This window comes from Pituophis catenifer, unplaced genomic scaffold, assembly GCF_029215685.1.
Source record: "Pituophis catenifer annectens isolate HBS135680 unplaced genomic scaffold, rPitCat1.0.hap2 SCAF_2, whole genome shotgun sequence".
NCBI classification, from domain to species: Eukaryota; Metazoa; Chordata; class Lepidosauria; order Squamata; family Colubridae; genus Pituophis; species Pituophis catenifer.
In genome coordinates, this window is record NW_027256882.1 from 230,109,632 (window position 1) to 230,135,614 (window position 25,983).

At 38.4% G+C, this 25,983-nt stretch overlaps 1 protein-coding gene across 1 annotated transcript; it reads left to right on the top strand.

Moving 5' to 3' along the window:
* The first annotated feature begins 5,174 nt into the window (after positions 1 to 5,174).
* PSAT1 (phosphoserine aminotransferase 1) lies at positions 5,175 to 25,452 on the top strand. The gene is made up of 9 exons (XM_070935624.1): positions 5,175 to 5,283; positions 9,693 to 9,753; positions 10,738 to 10,807; positions 12,443 to 12,648; positions 14,574 to 14,746; positions 14,965 to 15,134; positions 19,396 to 19,524; positions 22,471 to 22,608; positions 24,679 to 25,452. The coding sequence occupies exons 1-9, from the start codon at positions 5,224 to 5,226 to the stop codon at positions 24,779 to 24,781; spliced, it is 1,110 nt and encodes a 369-aa protein (XP_070791725.1). The 5' UTR covers positions 5,175 to 5,223; the 3' UTR covers positions 24,782 to 25,452.
* Positions 25,453 to 25,983: the final 531 nt, after the last annotated feature.

Below are 25,983 nucleotides of genomic sequence, written 5' to 3' on the forward strand. Positions count from 1 at the left end.
TATAACTTGTTTTAAATGATAGCTTGAATACTTTAAGGTTTTTTAAAATTTAATAATTTGGCTATTAAAAACAATTTGTTTCGCATAAATAATTTTCTTCTAACAAGGAACCTATATATCCAGTTTGTATGTGGAACAGGTTTGCATTAATAACTAGATTTTATATCCCTGCATTTCATTAAGCCATTACTAGATGCAAACTTTAAATAAGATACAACCCAACACATCCTGACACAATGCACAGCCACTGATTACCCCAAATCCCAAATACATTTTTTTAAAAAATCCATCAATCTCAACCTATCTACTTCGTCATAATAAAAATACATAATGTTTAAATTTGAACAACTTAGAAATTACAAACAGTCCTTGACTTAATGATCACAATTGAGCTCAAAATTCATGTTGCTAAGCAGCATAGTTGTTAAGTGAGTCATGCTCTATTTATGACTTTTTTGCCCCTGTTGCTAAGCAAATCACTGAAGTTGTTAAGTGAATCATGCAGTCATTAAGTGAATCTGACTTCTCCCATTGACTTCGCTTGTTGGAAACTCCCTAGGAATGTTGCAAATGACTATCCCAGGATCCTGGGACGCTGCAGCCATCGAAAATACCTGCCAGTTACCAAGCACCCAAAGTTTGATTACCTGTCTGAGGAAAACTGGTCATAAGTCACTTTTTTTCTGTGCCACTGAATGGTAATAGTGTATAGAGGGATTAGTTGGTATAGGGTTTCCTGCCTGAGCAGGGGGTTGGATAGAAAACCTCCAAGGCCCCTTCCACTCTGTTTATTCTACTCTACTCTACTCTACTCTACTCTACTCTACTCTACTCTACTCTACTCTACTCTACTCTACTCTACTCTACTCTACTCTACTTTACCCTACCCTACCCTACCCTACCCTACCCCACCCTACCTTACCCTACCCTACCCTACCCTACCCTACCCTACCCTACCCTACCCTACCCTACTCTCTACTTCTGACAGCATGGGGCCCCATGATGTCAGAAGTAGAGCAGTCATCTGATCTTAGTACTTTCCCTGACAGTTCTTGAGGCTACTTGGGGGTTATGTATGCCCTCAGGGTCACCTGGGCTTAGGACCTGGGTACTTACGAGACTGCCTTCTGTCACCAGTAGCTTCTCACCGGCCAGTACGCTCCCACAGGGGCTCCTCAGGGTGCCATCGGTCAAATAGTGTCGACTGGCGGCCCCCAGGGGGAGAGTCTTCTCTGTGGGGGCACCTGCCCTTTGGAACGAGCTCCCCCCGGAGATACGGAGAATCCCAGATTTATGCACTTTCCACCGTGCCCTCAAGACTTTTTTATTCCAACAGACTGGGCTGGCCTAACTCTTTGTTTAATTTTGATTTGTTTTTTTAAAAAGGGGTGTTTTAATTAGTATGGGCCAAATTTATCTAATATGTTTTAAATTGTTTTTTAAACTTTATATTGTATGTGTTTTATCTTTGGTTGTTCACCGCCCTGAATCCTTTGGGAGAAGGGCGGTATATAAATCTAAATAAACTGAAACTGAAAACTGAAACCTGTATCAGACTGCAAATGGGGTAGAATCTTCTTGGAACTGCGTTGTAGACAGGATATAAGTGGTGTATCCCTCCCCCTTGGTTGAGAGATGGCTGCTCAGTGTTAATATAAAAGGCCTCTTTTACCCCCCTTTCAAACCAATGGTCCTCTATCCAGAATGTGGACTTAGCTGCTGTCTTCAAAAGAATGACCTTTGTTTTTCAAATGCAGATAGACTGCTGAATCTTGTCCTGATGTATTTACTGACTTTGTTACTATGTCATTCCCTCAGGCCTCCCAGGGTCTTTCTGGCCACTCCACCCCATACTCCTTACCTGAGACTCCTGCTGCTTCCTGCTTAATTACTTCATTTTTGGGTTATCTGTTCATTTGTTTCCTGCCTAATTCCCAATTATTGAGTTGGCATAAGCAGTTTATTTATTTACAATTTATTTTGAAGTGAAAAGTCATTGAGTTTCCTATCTATTATTGATATACCTGTTTTGTTTTTCTCCCACACTAATTGAACAGATTTATTACATTAGTCCCAATCAGTCTCAATGTAAAGTTTTAAACAAAAATCTAATCATTTGGGTTAAAAATTGCTCTTTTTTTGATGCTGAAATTACACAAGTGATTCAGGCAAAACACAATTGATTCAGGCAAACGAGAGAGAGAAGATAAAATTCTGTTGGAAGAAAAATCCAGTCTGGTTCCAAGCTGGAAGAAAAAAAAAGTCAATGGAGGCTGGCTACAAGGAAAGGTTTCCAGAAACTTCAGTGACAGCAGCATGTTTCTGGAGTGGCTGACAAAATAGCTGAGTGAGTGGATGGATCTTGATAGGGTTCTGGGATTTTGTGATTGAGATGCTCCAGGGGGCTATGCAATGTAGTGGGCCGTGGGCTTTTTACTATTTCAATGGTGGTAGGCTAATTCTATTGTGGGAAGCCCCCCCCTCTCCCCGAAGAATGAAATATTTTGGGGAACATTAAAAGAGGCAGAATATTATATTTCCCCAAAGGAGAAATGGAGAAATATGCTCTTAAAGACAGAAAGCAGACTCAGTCTTTCTTAATAGGCCCCAGCAGATATTTTGTGGCCATTAAGAAATCCGGCCAATCTATTCATAAACAAATGACCTTCATCTCTAGTGATGGGATTAAAATTTACATTCTCTTCCACCAAAATTCTAAGAACAGGACATGACCCTTTAGGACATAATAGAATTAACCCACTACCATTTAGCAAAAGACACAGAGCTCACTACATTGCACAACCTCCTAAGGGCATTTCAGACATTGCAAAACCCCCAGCAGCATTTCAGAAACTATAAAAAAATCTTGCACAAATCAAGCTAATTTGTCAGCTGTCCCAGAACTGCATGCTGTGTGTGTGTTGGTTCTGCTCATCTATAAATGGACCTTCTTTCTTAAGCAGCTTCCATTTTAATTCCCATCTTGGAACTGGACCTGGATTTTTCTTCCAACACTGCTATGTCCTAAAGGTCATGTCCTATCCATAGAATTTGGGTGGGGAATGTAAATTCTTAATCCCATCAACTCCAGCCTGGGGGAGCTGTGGCTGAAGGCATTTTGTTTATGAATAGGATGGCCTAGTCCTGTGATGGTGAGCCTATGGCATGTGTGCCAGAGGTAGCACACGGAACCCTTTCTGTGGGCACGTGCGACATCGCCAGCTGCTCTTCTGGTTTCCGGCGCACACATGCACACTGGCCACCTGGTCTCCAGTGCACGTGTGCACCGTCACATGCACATGTTCCGGTTTGGGCATTCAGTGCTGAAAAGGTTTGCCATCACTGGTCTAGTCGTTATGAATGGATGCAAAATCTGCACTCTAAGGAGCAGCCTCTTCAAGCTTCTTAGTTTGAAGCTGTTTTTCTATGGCAGGAAAACGGGGCTTCCTTTCTGCCTTTGTTAAGACTTTCCTCCATTTCTCCTTTTGGGGAAATATTTTATCCTGCCTCTTTTTAATATTAAGAATAAATAATATTTTAATCTGGAGGTGGGGGGCTTCCTACAGTTCCATGAAAACACTTACTATTAAAAGCATTCACTAAAAAAACCAACACAAAAGCATGCCTTGTTTTCCACAAGGATAATTAGTAAAGCTACTTTTTATCAATTTTAAAACATCAAAATGAATCAAGTTACTATGAAGTGCTTTGCATTGTAATAGTTTAGGCTTTTATTTTAAATCTTTCTTATAAAATCAGTATTTAATTTGCTGTCAGCATATGTAGCTTATAACAGAAAAGCATAATGTGACTTTTCGTTATCATTGCACTGGAGGAAAAGAAAGCCACACATGATGGTTAACGTTTTACTCTTGAATGCTTTATGTTTGAGGGTCAAAGAGTTTAAATCGATATACTGACCTTTTTTGTTGCATAACTAATCAGAAGATAAGGAACACTCATTTAGATTTTTCATCTTTCAGCTTCTCTTCTGTTCTGATTTGCTTAGATTGGTTCTTGGACAGTTTTTCATATGCAACTTTTCTGTAGTGTACTTTCTGGAAGGTCATCTGCAACAATTGATAAAGTTTTTGCCAGATTCCTTTATCACAAATGAGAACATTTGTTCTTTCAGTATGACATCAGTTTGCCCATTTTGTAATCATGAAATACGCTGTGAATGCAATACACATAGCTCAAAAATCAGTGTCTTTTCTGATCCTTATACCTCATCATTTTTAGTGGGTTGAGAATTGCACCACATATATCCTTGTGTAATTGGACCTTAACCAGAATAAAAGAATTTTTTAAAATTCCCAGCGTTACATTGAAATCCCAAGATTCTTTCTTGAAAATTAACTTGCAATGAGTTAAATTTGTGAAACAGGATGAACATAGATGCCCAACGCTGAATTGAATCATTGGTCTTACTATCACTCCTATTGTTTGACTCCAATGTTTCAGATAAAGATATCTTTATATTTAGGATAAGGACCCATAACATAAAACATTTATAACAAATTGGGCAGCTGGACAAATTGGGCAATATGCTGGAAGTGATTCAGGGTATAATAATGTTAACAAAAGGCACTGATTGTGTGCCATCAAGTTGGTGTCGACTCTTAGCGACCGCACAAGACAGGCATCCCACCCCAATTTGCTCAGCTGAAGTTAAAGACGGCTGGCAGAAAACGGGAACGATTTCACCCCTCCCGTCCAATACTCCGAGGGCATCCATCGTTGTTGTGAAACATCCTCTTTCTGGTCGAGCCATAGTTTATGACACAGGATCGTGCTAATAAAACATCTCCAGTGGAAGCCAGCCCTCCCGAATGGAGGTTGTTACTCTTCACAGCAAGATCCAACAACTCAGCTTCAGCTGCCGGAGGGGGAGGCTCGTCCAAAGGCTGCCGCTGACTCGGCAAGCTCAGTCGCCTCTCCGGCTCGGTGGATCGGATGTTGCAATCTCTTCCCTGCTTTGCACTGAAGGACGGGACAATCACGCCGCCTGCTCGTGGCCACTGGTCAATAACTGGGCCGGCTGCGAAGCGCCGACCAATCGGATCGTGAGCAATTGCCATACCCCCTGAGAAAGAAACCAATAGAAAAGCAGAACCTCGGAGGAGCCCTGCAGTTTTAGGGAACTTCTGAGTTCGAGAGAGCTAAGTAGAAGATAGAGAGGCGCGCGTCGAAGCAGGCAGAGGAGCTCCGCCGTTGGCAACCATGGACGCTAAGAAACACGTAGCCAATTTCGGCGCCGGACCAGCGAAACTCCCGCGATCGGTAGGTACTCGGAACTGCCGAAGGCATCTGGGAGGATGTCCTACAAGCGGAGCGGGAGGGATGCTCCGCGCTGTTTAATTGGGGAAATTTGCCCTGAGGCTGTGGTGCCGCTATGCCTGGAGAGTAAGCGTTGCTACCGAGTAAACCTTGGTTTAAATAGGGATTACTTTAAAACTTGAATGCCGAAGGTTGCTCTCGTTAAGTGCCCATCTTAAGAGAGCAACTTTTGGAAGGATGCTTGCAAAACTTTGCGGGTCTGTGCTTGGAAAGAGACGATGGGGGAGACACTTCTATCCTTTGCATTGGGCCAATTTTATTTTCGTTTTTAACGAATTCTTTGGATGCAAAAAAAAAGGCAGGAAACGGTGCCCCTGTTGACATGGTTGTCCTGGAAACTCCGTGTTAGGGATCTCCGTTATACTCTTCAAGCTATTTTACTCGATTAAGTTTCCTAGCATGCTTAGCATAATATTGACTTTTATCTTTTAATCCTAGTTTAAAGTAATAGAAACTTGGCATTTTGGTGTTTTACCTTTCTATATCTGATGCAGTCCAAAAAACCAAACCTAGAACATTAACATTTGCAAAACAGACATTGCTAAATGGAAAAATAATATATTATTTCAAAGGTATATTTACAAAGCAACTGCCCACATTGTAGGATTGCAGGCTATTTTGTCTTTGCATTTTCCCCCTCTTTAATTCCTAGTATTAGCATGACCCAATCGGATCTCCAACTTGTTAGGCATTTTCATTTCATTTTATTTCAATCATGGTAGGGATAACAAGTTGTATTTCTGGTATAGCAGCAAAAGTGTATTGCTAATTGAGGCACCTCATGGCTTTAAGAATAGTGCATGTTGTTCAAGTTATTGTTGTACCCCAGAGCACAAATTCTGATATGTGCAAAAAAGTAGGTTCTACTCTTTTCCATTTGGGAAAACTGGAGTATCTAATTCTTAACCATTTTGTTTGTGCATTCAAGAGAGGAAAGTATTTGAAAAGTCCATTGTCTTCTCTTGCTGAATAAATCCTTTGTGAATGTGTAGGGCAGATATAATTATAGATACAGCAGGGTACAACTTCAGGCAGCTTCATGCTCACTGAACTATTTTCCAAGTATTTAACTCAATTTAATCCAAAATGTTGCATCAGCAGCTGTCTTGATCCAATTACATTTGGAGGGTGTGGCTCTTTATATCTGGTTTTTCAGCTTTCCAGCAGAACTGCGTGTCTAAACAGTTTCAAAAATAACCATGTTTCTTACTGAGGTTGAGAAAAAAGTGGCATTGCTATCTATTTTGGTTAATTAACATTTTATCTGGGACATACCCCCCTCCCTTTTAAAAGAAACAATTTTCTATGTGAAGCAGCTTGTAAGGAGTATCTATGGAGAGTCTCAATCATCCAGATCATGGTTGTCCCAAAGTGCTTTTCAAAAGGCAACTGGACTTTTTTGTTTTTTTCCCTTGACAACGTTTCATTTCTCATCCAGAAAGCTTTTTTAGTTCTGACTGAATGGTGGGGAATGGAAGGATTTATATTCTTTGCAGTCAACTGCAAAGCACTCTTAGAGTTGTTAGGGCCACTTGGGAGTTTATCTGTACATCCAGGTAACCTGAATCATCTTTTAAAGACATCAAATTCCACATCCTGGACAAAGAGGATCACTGGTTTGAGAGGGGTCAAAGAGCCCACCAATGTTAAAACTGAACAGCCCTCTCTTAACAGAGGGGGAGGGATACAATACCACCTATCTCTTGTCTACAACATAGTCCTTTCAGCACTCCATACCCATTTGTAACTCTGATTCAGGTGACCTTGAGGGTACAGATAAAACCCCAAGTGGCCTAAACAACGGAGCAGAGTGCTGACAAAACCCTAAGTGCTAACCAGTGGTGGCATTCATCCGATTCAATGCTCACATTTGCGAACAGGTAGCGAAGGTAAGTGCATACCACCCCTGGTGCTAACAATGCAAGGAATCTAAATCCTACCATTTCCCCACCATTCAGTCAGAACTGAAGAAGCTAAGCAAAACATTTTCAAGGAAAAAACCAAAGAAGTCCAGTTGCCTTTTGAAAAGCACCTTTGGGACAGTGGTGGGTTTCAAATTTTTTTACTACTGGTTCTGTGGGTGTGGCTTGGTGGATGTAGCATGGCTTGGTGGGCGTGGCTTGGTGAGCATGGCAGGGGAAGGTTACTGCAAAATCCCCATTTCCTCCCAATCAGCTGGGACTTGGGAGGCAGAGAATAGATGGGGTGGGGCCAGTCAGAATTTTTACTACCGGTTCTCCTAAGTACTCAAAATTTCCACTACTGGTTCTCCAGAACTGGTCAGAACCTGCTGAAACCCACCTTTGCTTTGGGATAGCTAGTAAGGATTACTGTATCGGAGCCTTATTTCAGAAATAGAGTAGAACTAGCTGAACTTTTTATCAGATTTGATGTTTAGTAAGATTTACACCTGAAGGCACTAGTGAAATCGGCTGTATAAAGGCATCTTTATTTCTTAGTTAGATTTGGATGGATGGATGGATGGATGGATGGATGGATGGATGGATGGATAGATAGTTTTCTGAAAATGGCAGCCTAAATGGTTAATTTAATAGGCCGACCCAAAGGATAATATCTTCAGGGAGCCCAAATCTATAGCTGATGATCCCATTATCAGAGCTGGCAAGTCATAGTAACTCAAAAGTGTGCAAACTTTGAAGATCTAGAAAACCCTTTACAGTTTAATGAAACAAAACAGAGAATGATTCTTTTTTTATGTTCTAAAAAAGAAGAATAAATGATAAAAGTTGTTTTGTGAATTACTTATCCAAGATGTGGATGTAAATGAAAGTGGTGTAAAAAGTGTAAATGAGGATTTTACTGTGGTCTGCTAAACTTTAGAACATGGGTCTGTTTGGGCTGCTAGACACTCACGGAATTTTTGTTCACATGTTTGAACTTTTGCAGCATGTCAATTGCAATTGTGGGCTTGTCCAATTACAGAATAATTGTTACAGAAGTCCTCATCAGTTATAAAACACTAGTTTATACAAACTCCTGGCCACTTCTCGCTCTTGTTTTGTTTGCTGTTCTATTATTTATTTATTATGGTATTTATACCCTACCTTTCTTTCTGTTGGACAAAGGTAGCTTACAATAGTAAATAAAATATAAATTATTAACAAAACAACATCAATACAAATAAAATCCAAATATAAAAACTGTTAGGGGGGAAGTGTGGGGGAAAAATGTACTTTTATCATTTTCATTAGTACTAGAGATTGAGGGGTAAATCCATCTGCTTTCTTTCTTAAAATCTTTTTTTCTGGCAGTAGGGATACTTCAAAAATAATTGCTGGGTTGCAGCTGCTTATTTTTTTGTACTTCTTAAGAAAATGTATAACCAAAATAATGTTTATGTCTAGATATAATCTTGGAAATAAAGATGGTGAAAGCTGATGCTTTACTTTGCAGGATGCCAGTTTCCCATTATTATTATTATTATTATTATTATTATTATTATTTATAAAAAGGATAAAATGTCAGCTGTGAATGAAAACCTGGCAAAGTCCTCCAGAAAGTATATACAGCAAACTGGCATCTCTTGGCATCTTGTTGGGAATTCCAGCTTTCAAAACAGATTTTATATTTAAATAGTTACAGATGGCCTATGATTCAATTGGGTAATAAATCCATGTGTTACTTGTAAAATCTAAATGACATTTTTGTGTTGGTGAGTCTTTCAGGCAAAGATTTCCCAAAGTGACTCTCATTTAAAATAATAAAAAATTAAATAATCCAGAATATCTTAGAATCTAATAGATATTGGAATGTGAAAAGAAGACAGAGTAATCCAAATTTGAAGAAGAGGTGGATTGTGTAGGTAATCCTAGGAAAAGACTTACGATCCATTTGAGTTAAGTTGATTAAATGCAACATGCAGGCCAATGCATCCTTCAAATTATTTTTCCTCTTAGAATCCATATTATTGTACAGTTATAGTAGTTTTATTATGGCAGACTGTAAAACTTCAGATGACCAGTAGTTGGCAACAAAGATCAAGAGTTTGCCATCTCCTCATTGCCCTCCAGTGGTCCTCTGGATTTTTGCAGGCCAGATAAAATAAGCCTAGAAGATTACTCAGTATTACAAAGCACATACCGGTACTTCACAACATGGAAGCTCTTGGGACCAAACTTTGGCATCTCAGCTGATAGAAACACCCAGAGCTGTACCACTCAAATGAGGCAATACCTGTCTAGGATCTTGGTAGAATTATACTACTTACTCTTGGATAAATGTTAAAGCATACATGTAAAGGTGCAAACAATAATGAATCTAAGTGACTTTATCTCTATATAGAACATACGATTTGCCTGACATGAGCATAATTATGTCAAATTTTTTTTCAGGTATTATTGGAAGCCCAGAAAGAATTGGTGGATTACAAAGGCCTTGGTATTAGCGTCCTTGGTAAGGAACTCATCTTTATTTGGGGTGTTACCAAAAATAAAAATGTAGGGAAACAACTGCCACAAAGAACAGGGGGTCAACCTATTTTCCAAAGCACGAGAAGACAAGATAAGAAATAATGAATAGAAACTAAGCGAGGAGAGAAGCAACCTAGAATTAAAGAGAAATATCTTAAGTGTGAGAACAATTAACCAGTGGAACAGTTTGCCTTCAGAAGTTGTGATGCTCCATCACCGGAGGCTTTTAAAATGACTGGATAGCTACTTGTCTGGAATGGTATAGGGTCTCCTGCTTGAGCCAGAGGATGGACTAGAAGACCTCCCAGGTCCCTTCCAACTCTGTTGGTTGACCCAAAAAAGGTGACCTTGTGCTTGTGGAAAAATGCTAGGACAAAAAAAAAAAAAAAGAAAAGAAAAATATTTGATCTTTAGAGAGATCGAGCAGTAATCGAATTGTTTTGGTCCTGTTGCAGCTTTCCCACACTAGTATATAATGCCAACCCTTGTTATTATTCCCCATTTAAGTTCTCTAATGAAATGAATTGAGGTTCCAAGTGCTTCAGCTCTTTCTTCTGAACCAAGAAAATTTATTGTATTTCACTATATTATTCTTATTCTTTATCACGTGATGAGCATGGGAATGTCCGTGCATTCTGGTGTCTGAAAGTCATTTCAGTGGCGGGAGCTGATCTATGCGCCCCATTTTTACAGCCTTAGTTCTTTTGCCTCTATTGAGTATATGAAATATGATACGTAAGTAGAATGTGCTCACTGGCGCATGTGATAGATAATTCCTCATTTGGGCCTAAGCTCCATTTATCCATGACACCCTTGTGGAGTTTAGCAAACTAATTAGTCTGCTCTGTTTACAGTTTCTTAGGTGCTTTTTAAGCTGCCTGAAGAAAGCCAAGTTAAAATGCAAACATTTGAAAAGCTACGGTATGTTTGTTTTTATAACATGATGTTTTTGATTTCCTTTCTCTAGAAATGAGTCACAGAACATCTGATTTTTCAAAAATAATCAAAGCTGCTGAAAACTGCTTACGTGAACTCCTGTGAGTTATCCTGTTTATTCACGCCATTAAAAGCTTGACTTCTGAAAATACTGTGCCTGCAATATATGTTTTTCCTTTGAATGTATAGTATATTTATGATGTTTCAATGAAACATTATCTGTGTATGGTTTATTACTGCAGAGATAAAATGGGACACTTTGTGATTTGTTTTTGGCATGGATTGTTATGCATTTTTTTCAGGAAGGTTCTTTTATCATTTCTGTTTTATGATAGCTTGTAACAGCCATGTGTTACATATAATGTCTATAATAGTACTTAACATTAATGGTTGAATCTCAACAAAACTCTTTGCATTTAGCCATTGTTAAAATCAGGTTGGCATTTTTCAGACTGATCTAAACAGGATTTAAATTTAACTAATTAGATCCAATGCAGTCTTTTAAACAAATATATTAACTATTGGGAAGAGGGTAATTTAAAGTAGAGAATCGGTGAGTGGATTTTAAAATCCTTTTTCTGCTAGGTTTGCGAAGAGGATGTAGCTGTCAATTGTCCTGAGAATTATTGTAATGGGTAATTTCATAGAAAGGCAGATCCTCTTTGCTATGTGACATTATTCTGACAATCAGAATGATTTGACTCTTTTTCATTGAAGTGTATTATTAAATACTTATGAGGGACTGAAGCACAACATTGCTCTGCAAAAGTTGATACAACTATTTGATAAAGTTTAGTATGCATAGGAAAATGTATTGGGGGGAAGGAAATCAAGAGTTTCACACTGTTTGTTTTCTGGACTACCTTATAACATGATTGGGAATATTTTCACTTTCCATTATGTCTCCTTCTGCCATATGGAGCTCCTGAGTGCTAATAAGGGCAGAATATATACATTTTTAATAAGGCCTCAATCTGCGGCATATGCTGTACTGGGTTTTGATTCATTCTTAACACAGTTGCTGCCAATAGTTGAGCATGCCACTCAGAATATATTCCAGAGATGGCATATTCATACTTTAATTTCAACAGAGGCTAAAAAATTGCCTTGAAGTTTTAGGAGCATCCCTCTACATTCTTTCAGTCACAACAAGGGCTGCTTTTGCCAGTTTTTGTCTTTTGTGAAGACCAGATTCTACCAAACATGTCTGCATGTGGCATCTACTTGGAGCTGGCATGATTTCAACATTGTCACCTTGCATATTCCAAACTGGATGGCATGTGATGTATCTAGATTGGAGCAATTGATAAAATTGGTTCTGATTTCTTGAAGATCTCTCTTTAGGAGAGCTAATTAAATCTTATTAATCCAATATTGAGACTTTTTAAAAATTCAATTCTGGCATTTTGGGAAGCAGAATAGTTATGCATTCTGCCGACAAAAAAATAAAACAGAATAAAGCTCATAGATTATCAAGATACTTCAAGTTTTTAAATATGAGCAAATATATGCATTATACTTTACAAATGGTATTTATCACTCTGGCAGAAGAAGATTATGCATTTGAGCCACCATTTGGGGTGATTATTTCTAAATAAACATTAATATATTGTAATGTAATGTGTTGTACATGTAACGTAATGTAAAGTTTTCTCTACCTAGATGCTGTTTTTACCAGGCATAATGAATGAATTATCGCTCCCTTCCCTACAAACCCTTTCTTCTGTTTTGCACAGCAATATACCAGACAATTACAAAGTGATATTTCTCCAAGGTGGTGGATCTGGCCAATTCAGTGGCATTCCACTTAATCTCATTGGGCTTAAAGAAGCCAGGTGTGCCGATTACGTGGTTACGGGAGGTTGGTCAGCCAAAGCAGCAAAGGAGGCAGAGAAATATGCAAAGGTGAACCTTGTGCATCCCAAGCTTTCAAGTTACACAAGTAAGTTAACTTATTTGCATGAAAATAAATACTAGGTTGTTTTCTTTCTATTGTTTGATAGTCTTCACATTATAGAAGCATGTACATATGCAACTTTCCTATGCCTGTATCTCTCTGCACTTATTCCTCCCTACTACAGTTCTCTTCAACTGGTCCAAAAGGATGCTATGATTGATGGCATTAAAAGTCACTGAGAGTTCAAGGAAGGCTAGGTTAGCGGCATCATCCCTTTTCTGGCACTGCTGTATATCCCTGAGAAGTGCCATCAATGTTGGTGAAATATTGTGCCTAGGCATAAAACCCATTTACAAAAGATCCAGATAATCTGTTTCTTCCAGAGCCCTCTACAACTGCAACCTTTTTAATAAACTTCCACAGAAAGGGGAGGTTGGAGGCTGGACAAAAATTGTCTAGAGCAATTGGGTTAAGCGATGGCCTCTTAAAGAGGTGGCACAACAGTGGAAGCACACATATACCCAAAGAGGCTGATATCACTGCATGGAACTAACCACATGCAATCTCCTGGGAGGACTTCAGCACTCAGGATAGACAAGAATCTAACAAACAAATGACCAGGTTGACAGTCTCAAAGATGCTGTTTACTTCATCAGGAGGTACAGGATCAGGCTTCTTCCACTAACCAAGTATGATGTTGACTCCATCATGACTAGACTAGCTCAGTTGGTGTCCAACTTTGTGAAACTGCTAAATCACCTGGACCTGGTCTGTAGCCCATTGGGAACTAGACCATGCAAGTGGCGAGTGAGTGCATTAAGCTCCATTTGCACAAATGGCGGATGTGCACATAAAACCATTCCCTCCGCCCCCCTCATTGACTGACTGATAGAAATTTAAAATATCTGAAAGGTCTTTAGTTTCCTGTCACTGAGCTAGTGGACACATACCATCATCTTTCTATTCTAAAAGATGGATTGTGTTACTCTGGATTCGCTGCAGTGTTTCAAAGTTGGTTTCTTTAGCTACTGCAAATATTAGGTATTGAATATTTGCTTCTGTGTCTTGAATCTGATGCAAACCAGCAACCTTTGCTCATTCCCTGACTGAGATGGCAGGGAGATGGCAATCATGAGGAATTCATGGATTTCAAAGTAAATAGGTGAACAATTTTGGTATGTGTGTGTGAGAGAGAGAAAGTATAAAGTCATAATTGTCATATTTTATGATTATTTATAAAGATTCTGCTGATATTCAGGAGCATTAATAGTCTACGTTTGGAGAAGAAATTGACGATTAATTTACTTGCTTCAAAAATTTAGAAGAAATTTTCAGCAGAGCACTTCTCTACTGTTCATTAAAGCAGCCCACCTTTTTTTTTTTAAGGCTGCTGTGTGAGCTTTAGAAAGTATGACTGCTTTCAAAAGTTGGCTCAAGTTACAGCAATTCTTGCAGTAGCTGCAATCTTTTTTCAGGATCATGCAGAGGCTTAAAAAAAAAAACAGGCTACTTTAATGAGTAGCAGAAATAGTTTACCCATGTAAAGTTTGAAAAATGTCTTCTGAATGATTTTCAAAATAAGAATTAACATTCAAACCTAGAGTGAAATACCAGGTAAGTTGCACACATGGAGCTTTTGTATTTAAAAAAAGTATGTTCCTTTAAATGCCCAAATATTTTGAAACTGAAACTTACTTTGATTGCTAGTCAATTATTTTCTTTCCATATCAAGTGGATTTTCCTCTCCCAGTTTATCAGACTCTGCTTTCTCCAAGTAGTTGCACAAGGTTGTAGAGGCTTACATATTTTTTTTTTTTTTAAAAAAACACGTTCCTTGCTGAAGTAGGAGATTACTTTGCTGGCAGTGCATTTGACCTTTGACAGTCATCATTCCTGGCATATCAATGCAACCAACAGGCTGAAATTAAAAAAAACCACACCATTGTTTTCCATCATCTTATCTTTTTCAGAAATCCCTGACTCAAGCACCTGGAACCTTAATCCCGATTCCTCTTATATCTATTATTGTGCTAACGAGACTGTTCATGGTGTGGAGTTTGACTTTGTACCTGATGTTGGAAAAGCAGTTTTAGTTTGTGATATGTCATCAAACTTCCTCTCCAGGCCAGTGGATGTTTCAAAGGTAACTTTCCAAAAGGCATTTTGCAATACGTAATGATCTCAAATTTAAGGTCACCAGGGCCAATGCCTCCGCTACTCTTACTGAGGGCTCATCATGTTCAATTTACAAACTTGAATATGTTCCATGTATTAATGGAGCAGTTAGAACTGTATAAATGTTTTTCAAATGCACTCATGAATGTAATGTATCTTCTTTTTATTTTTTCCCCCAATGATAAGTTTGGTGTCATTTTTGCTGGTGCCCAAAAAAATATTGGCTGTGCCGGAGTCACAGTGGTAATAGTGCGTGAGGATTTACTCGGGTATACTCTGAAAGAGTGCCCCATTGTGTTGGACTACAAAGTGCAAGTAGAAAACTCTTCATTATACAACACACCTCCATGCTACAGGTACTTTTGCTAAAGTTAATATTAATTTCATTCTACTAATTACTTAGAAGTTTCTTACAATTGACTTACTTTTTGATTATTAGTGGAAAGGACTAACAACTTCAAGAGAAGTTGGAGAATGTATGTGACATCAACTTCTGAGTTGGGAGGGCTTCTAAAATACAGCAGGTTCTTCAATCTTCTGAGGTCCCAAGACAATTTTGAACTAATTGTTATACTGCATCTCCTCTTTCTCATGCTCAGATTATATGAGGACACTTAATATCTGAATAGGAATGCAATGATTGCAAACAGAATCCTAAATGAAGCTTATTTGTGGTTGTTCCCTTTTGACTATTGCCCAACAATGTATTGAAAGAGACCAAGAGGTATTCAGAACCAACCCAGGCGTTACTTTGACTGGGTATCTCCTTCCACATCATACTCTTCTATATGTCACCTACAAACACCTGGTTGAAATAGATGCTCACTGAGTGAACTTTGAGCCAGTCACTTTCTATCTCATAGGATTGGCTGTAGTGACATAAAGCAGGTGGCAGTACTATATATCCCAACTTGAGCTCCTGAATGAAATGTTGAGATATGAATCCAGCAAGCAAACAAATATGACAGTGGCTGCCTGTTCCATTAACTCTGGATCCAATGGCATTATAAGTAGAGCTTCGCTTTAACTAAACCAAAGATCAAGTAACTTGGTAATCTCCAAAGAATTGGACTACATTCTTTCTGAGCCTATATATACAGTAGCTTTAGACTTTATGGTGCCAGATTTCTTCTCCTCATCTAGATTTATCAAGAAATGGAGGGAAGGGGAAGGGAAGTAATTTTTTCTGGTGGCCCCAAATTTCAAGTAAAGCCTGGCTTAGTGTTTTCCTTTTGGCCATTGGTGAATGTTGGATGTATTGTCCTATCTAGTCCATTTAGTACCAGCACACAAAACTTATTGTGCTAAGATTACTCTTGAGGGAAAACCTTAAACCTTTTGAAGAACATTTTGGAAAATTTGAGTGCTGCAAGAAATGTTAACTCTAGAACAGTCAGTTCTTTGTGCTACATAATATAGTAGGACAGCCCTCTCTTTCTTCTGGGGCTGATCAGCTTCAAATTTCTAAGCTCAATGTATTTGGTAAAGATTTTGGTCACAGATATATAATAGTACTAGCATATTTGCAGAACATGCCATGTACTAGTATGATAATTATTAACCTGTAAGTTGGCTGGGTATGTGTATTCCAAGTTTATTTTTAAAATCAAACTCACTGTGCTGTGTGTGTGTTGCTAGAGATTGGCTATATTTTCAATACTGCCTACTACTTTTCTTCCTTTTTAGTGACAGCATGGGTTGCCAAGATCCTGAATTAAATGTTCAAGAGTTGGCAGACTGATGCGCTGAATTAAATTCCTGCAGTGTGGATCATTTTAACTTCCTGTCAATAGCGGACTTGCCTTCCTGACATTAATCTTCTGGGTAGATATTAATAACCTTTTTTCCCCAGAAGAAATCTCATTTCCTAGCTACAAGGATTTGCCTGATATTTAAATCTATGACTAAACCTGCTTTAGGGACAGCACTGAAACTGGCAGTGTGGCTTTAAAGTGGGTCATTCAGTTATACTTCTCTACCCCCTCTTCCTCCTCCTCCCTCCCATCTGCTTAGGGAATAGGGAAGCTTAGTTGAAATTCAGCTCAGGAGAAAGGATTCTACATTGGCCAAATCTGACTTGGCAAGAGTGCACAGGGAGGCAGGAAAAAAAGTGCTCATGAACTGAATGCTGTCATCAATGTTTGTAGATTATATTCTGCCAATAAAAAGCCAAAAGGCCAGCAAAATCTTAGGGGAGAGCAATATTTCTCTTCTCATACATTTTTACATGGTTTCAGGCATTCAGAGTTGTTGAGAGTTGGGCAGCATGCAAGTTTAATGAACACTAATAAACTATTACTGCTGGTCACATAATAAACCAGATGTTTAGACCGTATTTGGCATTTTTATCCACCTATCGAGCCTTTTCCATGGGCATGGGATAGGCAGATGTTGTTTGATAGTATAAAAGGTGTCCTTGCAGAATGTAAGCTGCTCCTAATAAAGCTGCCTTTTGCAATTGACCGATGGTGGTTTTGTCAATGCCGTCGGTGTTCAAGTGGTGCTCCAGATGTTTTGGAATTGCACCCAAGGCACCTATTACTGTTGGTACTATCTTTGCTTTCTTTTGCCACAGTTTTTCTTGTTGTTGTAATGCTTTTTTTAAAAAAATATTTAGTTTAAACATTGTTTCACAAAGCCTTTCTTTGGAGCATTCACTGTGAAAAAGGCCACATTCTCTGAGACCAGTTTTACAGGGACTAGTGTACACCTGCTCTGTGAAGAATTGTAACTTTTGAGCTTCTAAAGACTGGGCCAGTTGTAAGACTATACTGGCCACTGAAAGACTGAAGACACTGTTGGCTTTAATACTGTTAAGTGCTGGACAATAGTTTGGTCCCAAGACTGTTGATTTATAATAATACCCCTCAAGTTCAGTGAACATAATACTTCTCATAGTAGCTAGGAAGCTGGAGTATTTTGGTTAAAAGCCTTCCGTGGCCCTGAATGTATTCAGAGGCTTTGAATACTGTTAACCTTGGCAAGGGGATAATACATATCTTTTAAAGTGGGTTGAAAGGATTGTTGAGAGATTTTGTGAGTACTTGAAATTGTTTGAAACTCTAGTGTAGAATAGTCATACTAGTGATTGTGGTAAATATCATTTGGTTTCAGCCTCTTGCATTGTTGCTCAGAAATGTATGAAAGTTTACCTGCAAATGAATTAAAAGCATTTAGAATGGAGGCTTCTTATGCTCTTTTAAGACAAATTCAAAGGTCACATATTGTGTGAAAATTCTGAGACTGTGCTAATATTTGAAGGCAATTCCAACCTCTGAAGCACCCAAGATTGGAGAATGCTGGTCTAATAGCTTTTGAAGTATTCATTAAACACTATAGCAAAAGAAAACCTTTTGGAAGCATTGCAAACGTGCACACAATTTATTATTATGCAAAACAGAATCCACAAGAAAGGTCCCTGCTTCAGCAATTTCATCGCTAAAATCACACTAAGCGAATTGCTTGCATTTTGTGCTTTCATTTCTAGGCAATAACTTTCTTTGAAAATGCTAGCGAACAAATGTATGAAAGCTACTGTGTTCTAGTAATTGTTGTTGCAAGTAGCTTTGCAAAAACATGCTACAGTATATGCATGAAAGAAGCGGATGGAATGGATAGGTGGGGATATTACATGCATAACACCAGCAATTTTTAGCGAATTCCTCTCCCTTTCCTCTGTTTGAACTGAGATTAAATGTTCCACACTTGCAGAAAATTTCTTTTCCTTGCAATTTTACCAGGAGAGTGCAATTTCCATTGACTTAAAGATCACGTCAGGTTTTCTGCTGCACGTAAAGGGTCTTCTCCAAAAATGAGTTTGGTCAAAGTGTATTTGAGGAGGGTGTTCAGGAGTTTTCAAAGGCAAAATAGATGTCTGTAAATTTTAGATGTTCTCAAAATGCAACAGCAACTAAATGGACAAAGATTTTGGTTTTAGAATAGAATAGAGTAACAGAATTGGAAGGGACCTTGGAAGTCTTCTAGTCCAAACGCCTGCTTAGGCAGGAAACCCTACACCACTTCAGACAAATGGTTATCCAACATCATCTTAAAAACTTCCAGTGTTGGAGCATTCACAACTTCTGGAGGCAAGTTGTTCCACTGATTAATTGTTCTAACTATCAGGAAATTTCTCCTTAGTTCTAAGTTGCTTCTCTCCTTGATTAGTTTCCACCCGTTGCTTCTTGTCTTACCCTCAGGTGCTTTGGAGAATAGCTTGACTCTGTCTTCTTTGTGACAGCTCCTGAGATCTTCATATGTTTTAGCCTCCAGTCCCTTAATCATCTTTGTTGCTCTTCTCTGCACTCTTTCTAGAGTCTCCACATTTTTTTACATCGTGGCGACCAAAGTTTTATGCACTTTGGGGGCCATAAAAGGGACTAATATTCCACATAGATGTTTTCACCATAATTTCTATGACAGAAAATTATCCAATGAGGTTATTTCCAATGATGGAAATTTCTTTTGATATACAGTTAGAGATTTTCTTTTTCCTGCTCTTTCAAATCTCCATAGTTTTGAGTCAATTCTATGCTAGCTTTCCTAAGCCTAATATTTTATATTGGAGAAGCAGAATTTGTTGAATGAGTAATTGGTGTCTTTTCTTCTTTCTTCCAGTATCTATATCATGGGCTTGGTCTTGGAGTGGATAAAAAACAATGGTGGTGTTACGGCTATGGATAAACTCAGCCAAATTAAATCACAAATGATTTATGATATTATCGACAAATCTAATGGATTCTATGCGTAAGTACTGTAAAGAAAGGGGCTTATAGTAAGGCATGGCTTGATGCCCGAATATATCTGTTCATGTCAAGAAAGAGGGAATTAACTCCCTTAAAATTGCCACTGAAACTTTTCCACATGTTAGAAGCAAGCAAAGAGGTTAATGATCACATCAGAGGCTATGTGCGTCCTTTTCAATAAACACAAAAGAAAGACTATAGCAAACAGAAGAAAATGGCACATGAAACATTACTGTGCAAAGCAGAAATATTTTGGAAACATATTTAAAACTTTTGTCTGATGTAGGAAGGGTCAGAAAAAGATAAATACTTTTAAAGTAAACAAATGAGTCCTAATATCAAGTTTGGTCGCTTTTATAGTTTGACCTACCGTTTGGCAAAAGAAGGGAATATAGTTCAAGAGTAAAATAACAAGTTGACAAGTAGGCTTGCAGATGAACAATGTGCTTCACCGTTCAGTTGCCTCTTTTCTTCAATTAATATGCAAAATATGTGTGGAATAGTTACTGTATAATGTAGAGGTGGGTTAACATGTTGCATTTAAACCATGATTGAAGAATCACAATTGGCCGGATGCGCAGAACATGCTAATCCATAAATATAAAGTTTGTGCAGAAAGCCAGATTTTAAAAGGAAAGCAATGATTGGACTAAATGGAGTGTTTATTCCATAAAGCTTGTACAACCCAGGAAACGATTATTTCATTTAAGGAGAGGCTGACAGGTGTGAGGTATGTACCTTGAATCACCTTTCCCCTTCAAATCTGGATCTCTTCTCAATCCTAATAAACTTTCTCGAACTTTTAATAAACTGTCCTGAAACATTTCTTGAAATGGTTCGCAAACAACATATTAAAATTTACGATGGCTTAGTGCAATGTATGAACCCAGACATATGTTCGACTACAGGTGACAGAGGATTTGCTCTGCCAAGTGTAGAGGAACAGCAGGAGCAGTAATTGGCAGCTTCCACTTCCGGTTCTATCAGTTGGATCTCTGAAGAGGAAGAAATCCACTATCTCATTATTTCTCTAGGAAACTTCAGCTTTCACCACAGTGTCATGGTCCGGTGGGGGGGTGTTCCATTTTTTTCAGGCTATGGTATCTGGCAGGTAAAATATTTTTTCTCCAAGTTTCCGATCAAGACGTAAAATTAAAAACTAAATTTTCACTAAAGAAAATCGCCCATGTTCAAGTATATTAATGCTGAATACTAATGTTCAAACACATTTCAATATCAGCCATCTTCAAGTGAAATTTGCTTGTTGCTCTCCCATCTTGGAGTCAGTTTATTCTCAAGCCTGTTTCCCATCTCATTTTTTTAGCATCTTTATTCTGAAATGTGGTAAAACGAACAGTTAAAACAACAGTTTCTTACGGATTGTCTAAGGATAAACTTCAGGGTCTTGGGCTTAACACATTGCACTAATTGTAGGGATATTTTATTTATTTTTATTTATTTATAAAATGTATTGGCCACTGATCTTACCATAGGGTAACTCTGCATGCCTTACAGTTACCAGTTCGATGCTTGGTTTGTTGGTTGCTTTAGGTACAATTTAAAATTTAAAATTCATTCTAAATTGAACATATTGAGCTGAAGACAAAGCATAATCATGTCTCAAGAAAGTATTATGGCTTAAGCCATTCGGCCTTGTCCTTCCACCTATACCAGTGTTGGCGAATATTTTTGACACCAAGTACTGAAACGGGAGCTTGTGCATGCCAGAAACCGGAAGAACAGCCGCCCAGTGTGCATGTGCATGCCAGGAAAATGATCTTCTGGTTTCCAACATGTGCATGCGCGCCAGCCACCTGGTTTTCTAATTTCTGGCGTGCATGCACACCTGAAGAATTTCTGGCTAGTGTGCATGCGTGCGCCAGAAACTGGAAGATCATCTTCCTGGTGCGCGCATGCACCAGGCAGCTGCTCTTCCAGTTTCTGGCATTCCCGCACATATGAAGACCAGCTGGCCGGCGCGCCACAACCCAGAAGAGCAATGAGCAATGGCTTGTGTGCCTGGAGAGGTGGCTCTGCGTGCCACTTCTGGCACGTGTACCATAAATTCACCATCACGGACCTATAGAGTGCCTCCTCCTTTTTATTTAGGTGAGGAAATCTAGTTGAAGCTTATATTTGGAAGGACTAGAGAGATTACAGTTTTTCAAATAATTGTTGCCACTTTTTAAAAATGTTACGCCTCTAATTTAGTTACTAATTACTGTTTGGTGCTTATAAAACAATTATCTCTTTAAGAGCATGCGTGAATCCAAGAATTTATGGCAATTGCCATGACATTTATATATACTGCTCTTGGAGCCAGAGGTGATACGCTGCTTCAAATTAGACACTGGGGAAAATCAGTAGGACTCAGTCTAGTCTCTCTCTTCTGGTCTCTCAGGGCTCTTACATTAACTAATGAGAATTATGCTTTAGTTCAAGAAAAGCTTCAAAGGCTTAATGATTTTTTAAAAGAAAAATTAAGGACTGTTCACATTAATTAGCCTTTGACTCTGATTCGCAACATGTTAAGTGTTCAGTGCAATGCAAGCTGGTGTGCATAATGATCACGTATGTCCTCTGCATGAGAAGTGCTTATCTGGTTGGGCTGGCTAAGAATAATGAAAGTTGACCTCCAGCATATCAAGTGGACACCAAATTGGAGAAAACTGCTGGAAAAAGTCCTTTTGTTGAGCAGAGTTTTCAAATGCCATGTCATTATCTCTGGAATAGATCTTTGCAGAGAAAAGCAGCGACTGTGACAGAACAAATACCATGCTATTTAGAAACATAACTAGCTCACTAATAATTCAATACATCAACATATATATATATATATATATATATATATATATATATATATATATATATATATATATATATATATATATATACAAAATCAATAAGAGTGAGGCGGTAATAGCTTCTACATCTGTGACATTTACAGATGCCCCGTGGAAAAAAAGAGCAGAAGCAGAATGAATGTTCCCTTCCGGATTGGCAGCATTAAGGGTGATGAAGCTCTAGAAAAAGAATTCCTTGAAAAAGCTGTAGAAAACAACATGATATCCCTGAAAGGTCACAGGTAAGACAGAGATTTGTTTAAAACTTTTTTTTGTCTCAGGTCTTTTTAGGATATGTCTGAATAAAATGAGTCTTGAGCTTGTGGTTTATACATCAGGGGTGGGTTCTACTTATCTTTACTACTGGTTCGCCACGGGAGCTCATACTCTCACTTCGCTCATGCACCCGCGCACACTTCTGCGCATGAACAGATCATCAATTATGATATCCAGGCAGGTGGACGGAGCCTCTCACCACTTTTACTACCAGTTCTAAAGAACCGGACAGAACTAGGAGCAATCCACTACTGTTACACATATATGTGTGGATGCATCTACGCATATTCATTCAAGAATGATAAATACCTTCTGTTTTCAGAATTAATGGACAAAAATGTAACATAGTAGACAACCTGAAACCTATTGGGTGATTGTTTCAGTTGTGTCATTGTTCAATAGAATGACCACAGGCGGGCAAAAAATTGGAATGGGAACGGGAGTGATTTCTGACTTTCTGCTGGCTTCCCCACTGAATTTGCTTATGATAAGCTTGCAGGGAGAAAGTCAGTGGAAAAGCCAGCAGGGAAGGTTGCAAGTTGCTTGGATAAGTCTCCCCAGCCACTCACTTTCCCTTAGTACTGCTGCGCTTATGCCAGCCACTTACACATCCATATACGCTCTCTCTTCATGCAACACCTTTGTGCACCGTCTCTGACTTCACCACATCACTTTGGCACTCCTCACACCCTCCATGACCCTTGCCCCACCTCTTGCGCATCCAGCAGCAATTTTCCTGCCTGCTGGCCTTGGATTTGCAATTTCCTGCTGGCTTCTCCAATGAATTTGCTAGTGAGAAGCAGGCAGGGAGCTTGAAAATCATAACCGTGTTTAAACTTCCTACTGCCTTCCGCATTGACTTATGGGAAGCTGTTAGACAGTATTGGAAATGACAGTCACATGACTGCAGCTGACCATGGTAGTGTGGTAGTGCTGAAACAGCCACAACTTTCCCAAATTTCAATCCCATAGAAATAATGGTCTTGGATTTAGGACACATTCTGTAAGTTAGCTCATTTGAATTACATTGATTCAAAACCAGTTGACCTATGACGCACTGTTTCGTCCAGTTGAAAGTTACAAACAGTTGAACAGGCACAAGAGTTTTAGTTGTATATAAATAAGGGTTATAGTGAATGTTTGCTCATGTATCTTTTTTTAAAATATAATTTTTTCACTCAAGCAATAATTTCTGGTTCCCAGAGCAGTTTTGACAGTCCTGGATCATATGAATATGATAATTTCAAGATGAAATACAGATACTGAAGACATACTGGGTGATTCAGGATCCTTTCTTTAAGGACAGTGAAACATATTCAGAAGGGGAAAAGCAGAATTTAGTCAGAATTTATTGACAATAGTCTAAAATGACAAATTGTTTTGTTCTGAGGTAAATGAGCCTCTTGAAAAATACCCTCTTCTGTTTCTGACCTCGTGATTGTATAATGTATAATTGTATAATGTCGACAACTGGAGATTTTTAACAATTACTTTAGGTTTTAGGATACAGATGTATTCTCTAATAGAGCTGAAGTTCCAGTACTCAGCTGTTCCTTGTTGAAAATATATACTCATCTATAGACATATCCCTTACATGTACACTCTCCATTCTTCTATTCCTGTGTTGTGTCTGTGGAGATTCTCAGTCATCCAGGTCATGATTGTCCAATCCTTTTGCAAAAAGGAACTGGACTTTCTTGGCTTTTTCCTTAAAAATGTTTTGCTTCTCATCCAAGAAGTTTCTTTAGCTTTCAAGGAAAAAACCCAAGAAAGTTCCAATTTCCTTTTGGAAAAGCACCTTTGGGACATTCTTGTATGTGTTTTTCTTCCCAGTTTCATATTGCTGGAAGGTTTGCCTTGGAGGTTCCTTTTATGCTTATATTCTCGCAGAACAGTAAAAAGTCATCATGGATGAATAAACCTGCTTTCGGTATAAATAAATTATTTTGGCATTTGCCAAGAAATAAATGTCTTTGTGAAACCGAGTCACCATGCACCCCCCTCCTCTCCCCTCCCCATTTTCCTTCATATTTCAGATCTGTGGGAGGAATTCGGGCATCTTTGTATAATGCGGTGACGATCGAAGATGTTGAGAAGCTGGCAACATTGATGAAAAGCTTCATGAAGCTGCATTCATAACAAACTCAAGTAGATGGCGTTGTGGTGAACCGCTTGTGAAGTAAACCAGCAAAGAATTAGTAACTAGAAAAAAAGTTAATGCAAAATATTCCATGGCATTGTATTTTTGAAACAAAGATGTTGATATTTTTTTCTGGCCAGTCAAATGTGCATAGCAGTTTTGGCCTACTTGAAGGCACCCAAGCTGCACATTTCACCCTAAAACCAGTGCTTGTTTCTGTGACTGTTCAGTGGTCCATAAAAGAATTGGTAAGATTTTAATTTTTAAACAGATTATATTGGTCATAAGGTACTAAGAATTCTCTGAAACATACAGTCTCAGTGCCACACACAATCCTATCTTGTATAAAATATATTTAAGTATACTTTGTTACATTTCCCCTGACGCTTGTTTTTGCCTTGATTTATTTAATTTAAAGATTAAATCTTCAGAAAGACTGCCATAAGCTTGAGCTGGCCACTTTTTCAATGTCTGATCATTCCAAGTGCATATCACTAAAAGTGCCTAAAGAAATTGCTGCCAATTATGCAGACCACGGGCCTCAATCTGGCAAATATTTTGAAACAATATGCCTAATGAATTGAAGGCCTGGCTCAATTGTTATTTTCTAACTGTTAGCTATAGTTATATATAGGTGTATAGCTATATAAGTATAGTTAACTACACCAAGGTGGAGGTTTTTTTTTTTTTTTTTTACTTTTAAAATAGTACACTTAAGTCATTTTGGCAATCTTATGTTCTCAGCACAAAAGTAAAAATTCTTTTCCTATCCTTTTCCCTTTTGAAGTCAACATTAGGAGAATCCATGACCTCAATGCCTTCCGTCGTTCCCTTAAAACCCATCTTTTCCAGCAAGCCGGGTTGGCTTAAGAAATTTTTAAATTCTTTTAATCAGTCTGTGATTTCTTAACTTTCAGGCTAAAATTTATATATATTTTTAACTGTTTTTTAATATTTGTATTCTATGTTTTTATCTTGGCTGTACACCGCCCTGAGTCCTCAGGGAGAAGGGCGGTATATAAATTGGAAATTAAATTAAATTAAATTAAATTAAATTAAATTAAATTAAATTACTTTTCATGTTTTTATAAAACTGACCCCAAGGTTCCCCTTATTTGGTCAGATGTATAATTGGTCAGATGTATAATTATGCTTTTTCAGAAAAGGCAACTGCAGTAAGCTTCTACACACTTAAGTTCTA

Coding starts and splice junctions, on each gene's coding strand:
- PSAT1 (XM_070935624.1), top strand. CDS start 5,224: ATGGACGCTAAGAAACACGTAGCCAATTTCGGCGCCGGACCAGCGAAA. Junction 9,754..10,737: donor CCTTGGTATTAGCGTCCTTG/GTAAGGAACTCA, acceptor TCCTTTCTCTAG/AAATGAGTCACAGAACATCT. Junction 14,747..14,964: donor GGCCAGTGGATGTTTCAAAG/GTAACTTTCCAA, acceptor CCCAATGATAAG/TTTGGTGTCATTTTTGCTGG.